Below are 10,640 nucleotides of genomic sequence, written 5' to 3'. Positions count from 1 at the left end.
TTATATTTTTATTTATTTATTTATTTTCTTTTTATTAATAATTGTGTATCATTTTATATATGCTGCTTATGTAGATTTAATATTTAGACCAATAGAATGTTGAGCTGTAATATTTTTTCGCAGATAACAATTTTTATTATCTCTTTATTAAAGTGATAATTGAACAGTAAAATTCTTCTTTGAAAGAGAAAATGAAAATTGCAATTATTGGAGGTGGTGCAGTAGGTTTAACTACTGCACTACAAGTACAACGTACATTGCGTAATGCTCAAATAACTATTTTTGCTTCCGATTTTGATAATATTGTTAGTAATGTCGCAGCTGGAATATTTCGTGTCAGTTCATCATATAGCGGACCTACCGAAGAGATAACAAGGTAAATGATATAATGTGACTTTTTTTCCTTTCTTTCCTTATTTCATTTTTCAAAATTATGTCTTTCTGATGATCACGATCAAAAATTAAAAAGATGTGTCCTGTTATTAATTCCGTTATACTTTTAATTGCATGTGTTTAAGTATTAAACATTTGATTATTTCAACATTAAAATTATTTTATTTATTTATTTATTTTAATAAATAAATATGTCTAAAATCCAGTTATATTCGGAATATAGTGAAATTCACAGGAAAATGCAATTACGAATGATCTTTTTGTAGGAAATGGATAGAAGATTCGTATTCATATTATGACAGTATATGTAAACTATCAGATGCATCTCAAGCAGGAATAACAACTATCTCGGGTTATATGTTTGCTAATTCTCCAGGCATTATAAAGGTTTTAATGAAATTTTGTTATTTACAAATACATACAACACATATATGTATATATACACATACATATGTATATATATATATATATAATGTTTTTGAGTATAACAAAATGTAATAACAACTACTATTGTGTAAATTATACCTTTTTTTATAAAAGATTATAATCGTTTTTTATTAAAATCATTGGTAAAAAGAACCCTTGGATGGAAAAATTGGTACCAATATACAGAAATGTAACAGAAGAAGAATTCCAATTAGTGAGAGGTAACTGGAAATATGGTTGTTTCTTTACAACACTACTTACGGAATGTAAATTATATCTTCCTTGGATATTACAACAGTAAGCTATTTTTATGTTGCAAATTATATAATGAATGAAAAATTGAAAATATTGTTTTATAGATTAAAACACAATGGAGCTGTTGTAAAGAAACAGAAAATAGATTCATTTAAAGAATTAACTACAGAATATAATATAATAATGAATTGTACTGGACTCGGAGCTAAAAATTTATGCAGTGACAGACATATGGTTCCAATACGTGGACAAGTCATTAAAGTATATTTTATGTATAAACATAAATTATTATTTCACTTATTAATAAAGATTAATTTTGCATACATTTTCTATGGATAGGTTGCTGCTCCTTGGTTAAAAACTTTTTTCTATGGTGAGCTAGATACATATATAATTCCTGGATTTAATGGAGTAGTTACTTTAGGTGGAACTAGAAATTTTGATTCTGAAAATATGAAGTTATGTCCATATGAATCTGCTCAAATTCGTACACGATGTGAGACACTTGTGCCATCTTTACGAACGGTTGAAAATATACGAGAAGAAGTAGGTTTAAGGCCACACAGAGATGGTGGTGTTAGAGTAGAAGCAGAATTCACTGCTAATGGATATACTAAAACTACGGTTAGTATCTTTATCATATTTGTTCACTAAAGATATGAATTGTAAAACAATTTTTATAGATAATACATAATTATGGGCATGGCGGTTATGGTGTTTGCACAGCTCCTGGTACTGCTCAATATGCTGTACAATTAGCTATAAATGCTCACAGATCATCTATCGCAAAACTGTAACTGATGTATAATACATGTTAATACTCAGAATTAATAATTAATATTTGTAAAGATATCATTTTTATGCCTGATAAAATATGGCTTGATAAATATATATTTTATTACCGAATCTATAAAAAAAAAAAAATTAAATACTAATACTGTATGATATCACACCTGCTCTTTGTTTTGTACAAGCTATTTCAAATTATATAAAAAATTCTAATATTTAATTTTTATGAACTTGAAAAATTATGTTGTATATTTGTAGGTAACTTTTTGAAAATTATATAATTATTAATAAATAAATATATTTTATTTTGTTTTTTAATTTAAAATGTTGTGATGAAGTTATAAAATTCTAAATATTTTACAAATTTCGAAAATTTCAATTACTATAAAAGTGTAAGCTACAATAAATGAACAAAGCATTCCGTATCAATTTTTGAACATAAATCAAATTTATACGATTTTTTCACATCTATATATAGCTTTCATAAAGAATTCTATAAGATTAATATTATGATGAGTATCACTCTATCTTTAATTTTACTTTATTCATAACACGTAACTAGTCAAAAAAATTAATAGATCACTTTTATAGTAGCAAAAATTGTTGAGTTAAATCGTTTCACGTTTTACTTTTTACCAGGTTTCACATTTTTCCGAGGTGGTGCACCCCATCTTAATGCACTACTATCTACAGTAAGTCTGGGCCTTTTGTATTGACTACTTTTTATGTGTTCTTCAACCAATTTAGGAGTTACACAAATTACATGTTGACCTTTCCAATATTTTACCATATTCATACTTTGTAACGTTGATATGATGTCTGTTTGTGAAATACTAGTCATTTGGCTGAAAAATGAATCCTTAATCTATATATATATACATACATATATATATATATATGTATATCTTTATTTTTGATGTAATATACTATTATTATCAGTTTACCTTAAATCTTTAATGCTAAGTGTTCCACGGAAATCTCTAAGAATTTCTAAAAGTATCCAACTCCAATAACTACGATAAGATAATTTTCCTAAATCACTTAAGGGCTTTTCTGGACTTCCAACGGTTTGTTCGATTCGACTAAGTTCATAACTAAAAGCAATAAGCAATTTTCCATATCCTTGTCTTTGAAATGGAGGTAATGTTAATATACAAGCTACATTATTGCCATCAGGAGATTCTTTTTCCTAGAAACAAAAACGACTTGTATACTTGAGAAGATATCACCTATTTGATTAATTTTAAAAATAAAATATCTATTACTTTAGAAAAGTATCCAACTAAATGTGCTCCGTGTTTATCCACTTCACACAGAATATAGAAAAGAAACGGTTCAACATCAAAATAAAGTGTTTTATGATCCAAGAATAATTTTGCTAATAAGCAAAGATTCTGGCAATAAATTTTATGTTCTCTACCATCCACCTCCCAAATGCTCAGTGTTCCTTTACGATATATTTCTTTCCCAACAGGCTGTCTATGAGTACATTCACTCTGAGAAAAAATAATTAATGTTCATGAAGTGATAAATAATATATGAAAAATTTAATAAAATAGGTCTTACCATGTGATATCTATATGTTTTTTCAAGACGCATATATTTCAAGCAATATTCGCAAATCCAAAGTTTTGGTTGTTTACCATATTCTTCTGGATATGGACTGAAGTACCAAGTATCAATTTCATATTTTCCTATAATGAAACTTCTAAAAGTCATGAGACTTATTTTACGATAAATATGCATTGTACATAAATATGGAAAATACATAAATCAACACTTACCAATTTGAATTTTATCAATATATTTAACCTTTGTTATAGCTTCGTGTTCTTTTTCCAAAGCAGCAGTCGTTGGGTCCATTTCTGCATAAGTCTGTGAAAGTATAACAATAGAAGTTAAAATTTTCATACAAATTTTATTTGTAGTAAAAAAGTAAACATACCTTTTGTATGTGATTAATTTCATCGTGTCTTCTTTTTTGATTTCTTGTAATTTTACGATCAGAAGAATCTGCTAATAAATCATTGCTAGAATTTCTATCTCCACTTTTCCAACTTCGATCGCTCATATCAAATCTACTGGACATAATTCTATCACGAGGTACCCATTCATCCAGTCTTCTATTATGTCCTTCGTAGTGAACATAATATTCATAATGACTTTCATTTTCATTATAACGTGTTTGTATAATTTCGGCCGGATCTAAATTCAATAATTCATGAATAACAAGAATGAATAATTTAAATTTCATTTTAATTCTATGATATTAAAATGATAAATAATATATATTTATGTATTTATAAATTCAAATTGTCAATTGTTTTATATATACAACTTGAATCTACGTATTATAATATAATACATGTAAATATCTTAACATTATTATTATTATCAGTGGAAATGAATTCTACAAAATTATTATTCTATACCTTATCAGTATAAAATATATCAATTATATGTATTTCTTGAAATTTTATAAAATCTTGAGAGTTACAACGTTATAACCATTATTCTTTGGATTTATTAGAATATTCTTGTTTTTTGTATGTTACGTTAATTGAATACTATTATATTGTTATTTAATTTCTAATGAAAATATTTACATTATTATGTAAAAGCCGGCAAAGTAAGAAACAAAAACTAAAGAAAAATAAAGTAAGAAAATCAAATGAAATTAAATAAATAAGCATGCTATGATATTATTTATTTACGCCACGAATCGTCGGATCTTCGAACAAGATAATGTTCGCCAATATCCAACGGTAATTCTTCAAGACTGTCTGCGTCATCGCCGGATCCCTTCCCGCCATTTGTTAGCGTACCCTCGCGTTTCTCGTGCTTCACCATTACATCTTTTAATCCAGCACTTGTGTTTTCTTTACTCTTTTGCTCTTGTGGTTCAGCCATTTTTTAGTAGTATATTACTACACGATAAGACGATATTCGTCATCTAGAATCGTCTGTAAATAGATGATCATTGCATTCACTGACGCCATCACCTTCACCTTCACGTTTAGACCGTGCTATTATTCACGTGGTGCCCTCTGAAATTATTTATCTTAATATATACTACATCTGTGACCGATTTCAGACATCGTTCTAGACTATGAAGTTGTATATGTATGTATTTCACTATATTAACTTGTACCGCGAATACTCACGTGTACGTAGTTTACCGCGTTTTCTTCTAATGTTTGGCTCGTTTCTAAAATATTTATGAAATGGCTAAACTCAGTTCGTATTACACATTGTGTCCATTGATCGACCAACAAAATCTATTAGGAGTCCAAAAAGATTCAGATTCAGGTTGTGCTATCGTTACTCTTGGTAGAAATATTGTGATAAGATACAAGGTTAGATTTTCTTTAAATATTAATGAATTAAGAACAATAATACAATTTCTTATATTATTTTATGCAATCAATTGATTTTGATATTAATTATATCCTTCTAAAACATGATGTCTTTACAAAAGGAAATGAGTAAATAACTTTAAGATCTTTATGAGTAAAAGAGAGTAACAAGTTTTCTTTCTTATTGTTTATATTAATGGCTTTGTCCAATTTTTATATATTTTTATGTAAGAAACTTAATATTTCTTAGAAATAAATAATGCTACGTGTATGTGTGTATAGAAATAATATATATATATATATACGTATATATGTATAAATATATATTTTCAGTTGCAAGACTTGAAACAAATAAGTAGTTGGTCAAGCAAAGAAAGACTTACAACTTCAGTAATTTATGATAAAACAGCTCATCGATATGCAGCTGTATTTAATGAAAGGAAAGTTAAAGTATGGTCTGTTGAGGAGTCTGACTTAAATAATGTTAAGGGATATAAATTTCAATTTCCCTTCCATACAATTTTAGTTCACGATGATTTACCACCGGTACTGGTACAACAAAATGGAGCTACAGCATCTTTAGAATGGGCATTACAGAATAGAAAATCTTGGTGCAACAAAGGAATTTTAAATTTTGAAGAGAAATTATTAGATTGTCAATTAATATACTTGAATGGTAAAGCAAGTTTATGCGGATTAACAAGAATAGATCAAACATATAATTATATTATTGTTGAACTTGATAATGATAACTGTGCACAGTTAGATCATATTAAAAGAACAGAATTAAAACGTACTTCGGAAGAACTTGTTGCTCATGTAGTCATGCAGAACAAATGTAATGCATACCTTTTAACTTTGTGTAAGTGAATAATTTGATAAATTAATCAATATTAATCATAATTATATCATTGTCCATAAAAAATCACTATTTATCCAATTTCAGGGTCTCATGGTAGATTGTACAGTCATTCATTAATGGATGCCTCTGATTCAGAGCCAAGTAAATTACTCAGTGTTATTACAAATATTGATACGAAGTATCCTGTTATAATGACAGCGTTGAATGAAACAATGATAGCTGCTTATGGAGCAGATGTATCAGAAGAAGGTGCTATTCTAATGATATATAATGTACAATTTAAATTAGTGCAAGCAACCCAAAAATTAAAACTTTATACGAAAGAAGCTAAATTGTGGAGAGTAGAGGACAAACTACTACTTGCAGCAAATAGACATTTAGCTGTTGCTCCGTATCGTCTTGCACCACAGAGGATAGCAGCTATGCTGGGTTCGTCTGTACGCTTTAAAAACAATAATGAAAATGAAGAAGATGAAGTAGTTATTGTGCAAGATTCAATAATAGCTCAATGGGAAAATACACAACCAAAACTATCAAAATTTTTGGAAAATGACATACCACAAAATATATCAAAACAAATATTATCTTACATAAGCGAAGGATTGAGTGATGCAAGAATACAAGAAGTCTTAATACCACAGTTAATTGAATCTAAAGACATTATTGCAATAAATTGGTGTTTAAATACTTTCGAGGATTTACCTGAAAAATTATTAACAGATTTATTAGCATTTTCATTAAGAACTTCAGATGACATATTTATTCCTTTGCAAAATGGTATGAGTAATGGTATGTCTGATCAAAAAACTCTTTGTACAAGAAGTAATTTTCTGGACAAAATCTTTAGTATTAGTTATTCTGATGTTTTTTTATTATCATACCTAAAGACAGGCTTAAATTTTAATGAAGTACTTAGATTGTTAAATTATTTAATTGAAAAATTAGATATTCAAGAAACTGTAAATAATGCGCTTGATACATTTGAGCCAAATAACAAACAGTTATATGATTGGTCTAATCTTCTTCTTGACTCTCACTATCAGCATTATATTTTATCACAAGACTCTCAAGTTTTAAGTCTTCTTAATAAATTGAGTTTAATATTGGAGGAACACGTAAGTATTTTTAGAGATTAATAATCAATTCAACTTTTTATATTGGATCAATTTTTTTTAGCAATAAATTAAATTATTAACATATTTTTTTAGTTTCAATTATTGAAGGATTTGGAAAATTTGAGGCCTATGTTACAAAGAATAATAAATGGAAAATCGCTGAAGCCTTCTGTGAAAAATTATAATAAATTTTATTCTATAGAAGAAATAAAATTTTATTGAAAAGTATATAAGGACTAAATTACATAATAATTTATATTATCAAAGTTATATTGGTTCTGTAAATAAACAGTAATGTAATTTTTACTTGCATTGATAAAATAAATTATTATTTTCCTTAGGTTTTTCATTTTTAAAGGATTTATATTTTCTACAAAATTGTTACTCATTTGTCTTGAGATCAGTTTGTATATGATAACTTGTACATACCTAATTATTATACTGTTGAAGTTTTATTGTAACACATATACCCTTTAATATATTTTTAAAATAAAAAAACAGGATAGTAATATTTATTTTTATTTGGTATGTACAGAAGTATTACAATACAACCGTAATGGATCATGTATATACTGTTTTTAAGAACTGGTAAAAGCGTTCATTCGCTTTATGAATCTGATGTTTATTAATAATTGGACTAATTTCGTAGGAATATTAGGCTTAATATCTAACTCAATTCATCTAAATTTGGAACACTGCAAATATCACCAATTGCAGCTAGAGATGGTTTACCAGAGCCTAACTTTCCAGCTACCTAAATAAATAAATATTAGAGATTCAAAAAATTAGTGAACTATTGTATTTATTAGAAACATTATGTAAGATCCATTTAAAAAATGTTAATCTTTGTGATCTACATACATTTTTAACATCATTTGCAGTGATTTTATCTACACTTGCAATAATTTCCTGTGGCGTACAAACTTGGCCCTTAAATAAAGCTTGTTGCCGAAAGATTTCTAAAAGTCCACTATCACTTTCAGTAGCACATGAAATGTCAGCCTTCAATGCATTTTTACCACGACTAATATCAGCATCTGACAAATTAAGAGACTTCAACATCTTATAGGTACATGCTGTTATCTGAAATATATAAATTTGTTTTAATTGCGTATATTAACGTATTTAATAGTGATAACTGTAAGGATGGTACTCACTGATCCAGCTATACTAGGTTCACTGCAGATTACAATACCAAATAAACCGGAATCAGAGTAAACAGCATTAAAGGCGGAAACAGCAAATGATTGTTTACCAGCAATACCAGACACAGTTTTGTAAAGTGGACTTATGCTTGATCCCCATTTCACTTGTGGTCCAGTACCCAAAGCTCTTTGTAATACAGCCAATGCTAAAGCATCATTTTCTTTATTCAAACCTGCAGATTCTACAGCTATTGCTACACTGGCTGTTGACGAATTACGTTCCTTACGAAGTTCTCCACCATAATATTTTGTAGGTTGATCACAAGCATCACTTGATTTTACATTTAAGGCTGAAGCAAATGAACATACTTCAGAAAATGGAACACCTGTTGCAACAACAGCACACCTTGATCCCGTAAACCATGAACTGACAAAATGCTGTAACTATAAAGTAATAAAGATTAATTACTACCATGTATATGTATTATTTCGTTATATATATATATATATATATATATATATATATATATATATATATATATATATATATATATATTATTAATATGCAATGGGTGCGTTTATATAAAAAATGATAAATTTAAATACTACTTACAGTTTCAGAATTAATTTTTCCTACTTGTCGCTTAGGTGAATACAAGGAATTGCCAAGACCCGAACGATAAGCAGTTCTATGGAGAAGTTCAAGTAAACGTGTTATATCAGGTATTCTTGATAACTCATAACGTAATCTAGGTAACTGATCTGATATTTCCCATGGCTTAAACGCTTGTTGTGTAGCAATATCTTCTAAAAATTGTAAAGCTTGATTCCTAGTAAAATATAAAAGTATATGGATTTCTTTTTCTCCATAGACTTAATGAAATATATAAAGAAAATAACAATGTAAATTTTGCTTACAAATTATTTCGTGTAACTTGTAATGTATATGCAATACTTTCACGATCACTTGTAGCGATTATATTTCCTCCAAGTTGCTGTATATTCCTGGTTATACCAAAATAACTGGAACGACATGTAGTCAAACCAGCTGCAATACGTAAATGATGACTAACACCTTGAGTGTGATAAGTTTCATTTCGTGGACCAGCCCTTAATATAACATTTATTTGTTATTAGTTTGTTATATGATATATATTCTCTAACAATATCTTAAAAAATACATGATATTTAATTGATTATGATTTTTAGAAATTGCTAATTAAAATGTTATAATATTTTTTGTGTAATCACATTTATAAAAATATTATAAAAACATGAATGATGCTTTGTATTCATGTTTTCAGTTTACCTGAAGATAACAGAAATTTGTGATATAGGACTATTATTATCAAGAGATGCAGCTACAATCTTATTATTTAGTACTTTAGTTTCAAGACAAGTTGCGGCACAAGTCTGGGTAGCAGTAGCAGTTGCATAATGTCTCACCTAAAATATAATGGATTTATTAAATTATATTTATTTATAATATTTTTAAAATATGAAAATTTTGTCATATCAGTTACTTGATTGTAAATGAGAAAGAAAATATAATGTATATAATGTTATTGCATTTTATATGAAATTATTAAAATAAATAATAGAAATAATTTATAAATTTCAATAATAATATCAGATATTTGAAGGCTGTATTACTACATTAAAATATAAAGCGATATTATATCAATTGCTTATTACAGACATTATTATAGAATATTTAATTATTTTTACACCACATTTTAATACTGTATATGATTTTATTATTTATTTTACACGAATTCTCTTATTTTTATATTTATATATCTAATAATACAAAATTAAATATTTTCCACGAATAATACATAAATATTATTTTCATTATAATTTTACTAATTCTATTTACATTAAACATAATATTTCTACAGTCACAAATATGTAATTAAAAAATTACAAATGATATGTAAAAATTAGAGTATTGAGTACAAGGCAAAAATTTAAAAGATATGAAATATATGACATATAAAATCCATGAAACATTTACATAACACTCATACTAATCAGAAATACAATATTTCAACAGATATGATTGTATTTTACATTTGACAAAAAAATTGACATTGCCTGTATATTTATTTTATAAATAATCATAAATAAAAGTATACAAATTAATAATTACCGCAGAGTTACGGAGAATAGGCGACCGTACGGCGGAACAAGCCATTTTCGTGTTCCTTAAAGACCACTTCGCCAAAATGTAAAAAGACGACTGTGTGTGTTGCGTGGCGCTGGAGTGAAAGAACATAATCAAATATCGATGATCTCG

At 27.3% G+C, this 10,640-nt stretch overlaps 4 protein-coding genes across 9 annotated transcripts; 2 read left to right on the top strand and 2 right to left on the bottom strand.

The window, feature by feature from the left end:
* Positions 1-65: 65 nt before the first annotated feature.
* LOC124953131 (D-aspartate oxidase) lies at positions 66-2,292 on the top strand. Its single transcript, XM_047504078.1, has 6 exons — positions 66-376; positions 660-780; positions 971-1,116; positions 1,179-1,335; positions 1,414-1,698; positions 1,758-2,292. The coding sequence occupies exons 1-6, from the start codon at positions 192-194 to the stop codon at positions 1,869-1,871; spliced, it is 1,008 nt and encodes a 335-aa protein (XP_047360034.1). The 5' UTR covers positions 66-191; the 3' UTR covers positions 1,872-2,292.
* Positions 899-4,912, bottom strand: LOC124953129 (histone acetyltransferase KAT8-like). Of its 5 annotated transcripts, none has more exons than XM_047504073.1 (8): positions 4,578-4,912; positions 3,809-4,068; positions 3,648-3,738; positions 3,430-3,557; positions 3,129-3,359; positions 2,808-3,052; positions 2,493-2,708; positions 899-1,871 (listed from the first exon to the last, which is right to left on the bottom strand). In XM_047504073.1, exons 1-8 carry the CDS (start codon positions 4,771-4,773, stop codon positions 1,844-1,846), a joined length of 1,395 nt encoding a protein of 464 aa, XP_047360029.1. In that variant the 5' UTR covers positions 4,774-4,912; the 3' UTR covers positions 899-1,843. The 5 variants fall into 5 exon arrangements, with proteins under 5 accessions (XP_047360029.1, XP_047360030.1, XP_047360032.1 ...); XM_047504074.1 differs by having other exon boundaries at positions 2,500-2,708; XM_047504076.1 differs by lacking the exon at positions 2,493-2,708.
* LOC124953127 (nucleolar protein 11) lies at positions 4,667-7,502 on the top strand. Of its 2 annotated transcripts, XM_047504071.1 has the most exons (5): positions 4,667-4,986; positions 5,553-5,659; positions 5,746-6,081; positions 6,166-7,196; positions 7,290-7,502. In XM_047504071.1, exons 2-5 carry the CDS (start codon positions 5,617-5,619, stop codon positions 7,416-7,418), a joined length of 1,539 nt encoding a protein of 512 aa, XP_047360027.1. In that variant the 5' UTR covers positions 4,667-4,986; positions 5,553-5,616; the 3' UTR covers positions 7,419-7,502. The 2 variants fall into 2 exon arrangements, with proteins under 2 accessions (XP_047360027.1, XP_047360026.1); XM_047504070.1 differs by lacking the exon at positions 4,667-4,986 and adding an exon at positions 4,993-5,219 and having other exon boundaries at positions 5,553-6,081.
* A 197-nt stretch (positions 7,503-7,699) lies between these two features.
* Positions 7,700-10,624, bottom strand: LOC124953128 (cytochrome b-c1 complex subunit 2, mitochondrial). Its single transcript, XM_047504072.1, has 7 exons — positions 10,494-10,624; positions 9,651-9,787; positions 9,260-9,451; positions 8,955-9,171; positions 8,354-8,785; positions 8,058-8,279; positions 7,700-7,950 (listed from the first exon to the last, which is right to left on the bottom strand). The coding sequence occupies exons 1-7, from the start codon at positions 10,617-10,619 to the stop codon at positions 7,864-7,866; spliced, it is 1,413 nt and encodes a 470-aa protein (XP_047360028.1). The 5' UTR covers positions 10,620-10,624; the 3' UTR covers positions 7,700-7,863.
* Positions 10,625-10,640: the final 16 nt, after the last annotated feature.

Source organism: Vespa velutina, chromosome 11 (assembly GCF_912470025.1).
Source record: "Vespa velutina chromosome 11, iVesVel2.1, whole genome shotgun sequence".
Classification (NCBI taxonomy): Eukaryota; Metazoa; Arthropoda; class Insecta; order Hymenoptera; family Vespidae; genus Vespa; species Vespa velutina.
This window is presented reverse-complemented; position numbering and strand designations above follow the sequence as displayed.

What these genes read in the sequence shown, in the direction of transcription:
- LOC124953131 (XM_047504078.1), top strand. Translation starts at nt 192, where the DNA reads ATGAAAATTGCAATTATTGGAGGTGGTGCAGTAGGTTTAACTACTGCA. An exon ending in CCTACCGAAGAGATAACAAG is followed by an intron (nt 377 to 659) that starts GTAAATGATATA and finishes ATCTTTTTGTAG; the next exon opens with GAAATGGATAGAAGATTCGT. An exon ending in ATGGATATACTAAAACTACG is followed by an intron (nt 1,699 to 1,757) that starts GTTAGTATCTTT and finishes CAATTTTTATAG; the next exon opens with ATAATACATAATTATGGGCA.
- LOC124953129 (XM_047504073.1), bottom strand. Translation starts at nt 4,773, where the DNA reads ATGGCTGAACCACAAGAGCAAAAGAGTAAAGAAAACACAAGTGCTGGA. An exon ending in TAGTTGGATACTTTTCTAAA is followed by an intron (nt 3,053 to 3,128) that starts GTAATAGATATT and finishes TTTTGTTTCTAG; the next exon opens with GAAAAAGAATCTCCTGATGG. An exon ending in AATGTGAAACCTGGTAAAAA is followed by an intron (nt 1,872 to 2,492) that starts GTAAAACGTGAA and finishes ATTATACATCAG; the next exon opens with TTACAGTTTTGCGATAGATG.
- LOC124953127 (XM_047504070.1), top strand. Translation starts at nt 5,088, where the DNA reads ATGGCTAAACTCAGTTCGTATTACACATTGTGTCCATTGATCGACCAA. An exon ending in ATATTGTGATAAGATACAAG is followed by an intron (nt 5,220 to 5,552) that starts GTTAGATTTTCT and finishes ATATATTTTCAG; the next exon opens with TTGCAAGACTTGAAACAAAT. An exon ending in TGCATACCTTTTAACTTTGT is followed by an intron (nt 6,082 to 6,165) that starts GTAAGTGAATAA and finishes ATCCAATTTCAG; the next exon opens with GGTCTCATGGTAGATTGTAC.
- LOC124953128 (XM_047504072.1), bottom strand. Translation starts at nt 10,619, where the DNA reads ATGTTCTTTCACTCCAGCGCCACGCAACACACACAGTCGTCTTTTTAC. An exon ending in CAAGTTACACGAAATAATTT is followed by an intron (nt 9,172 to 9,259) that starts GTAAGCAAAATT and finishes ATATTTTACTAG; the next exon opens with GAATCAAGCTTTACAATTTT. An exon ending in AACCTAGTATAGCTGGATCA is followed by an intron (nt 8,280 to 8,353) that starts GTGAGTACCATC and finishes TATATATTTCAG; the next exon opens with ATAACAGCATGTACCTATAA.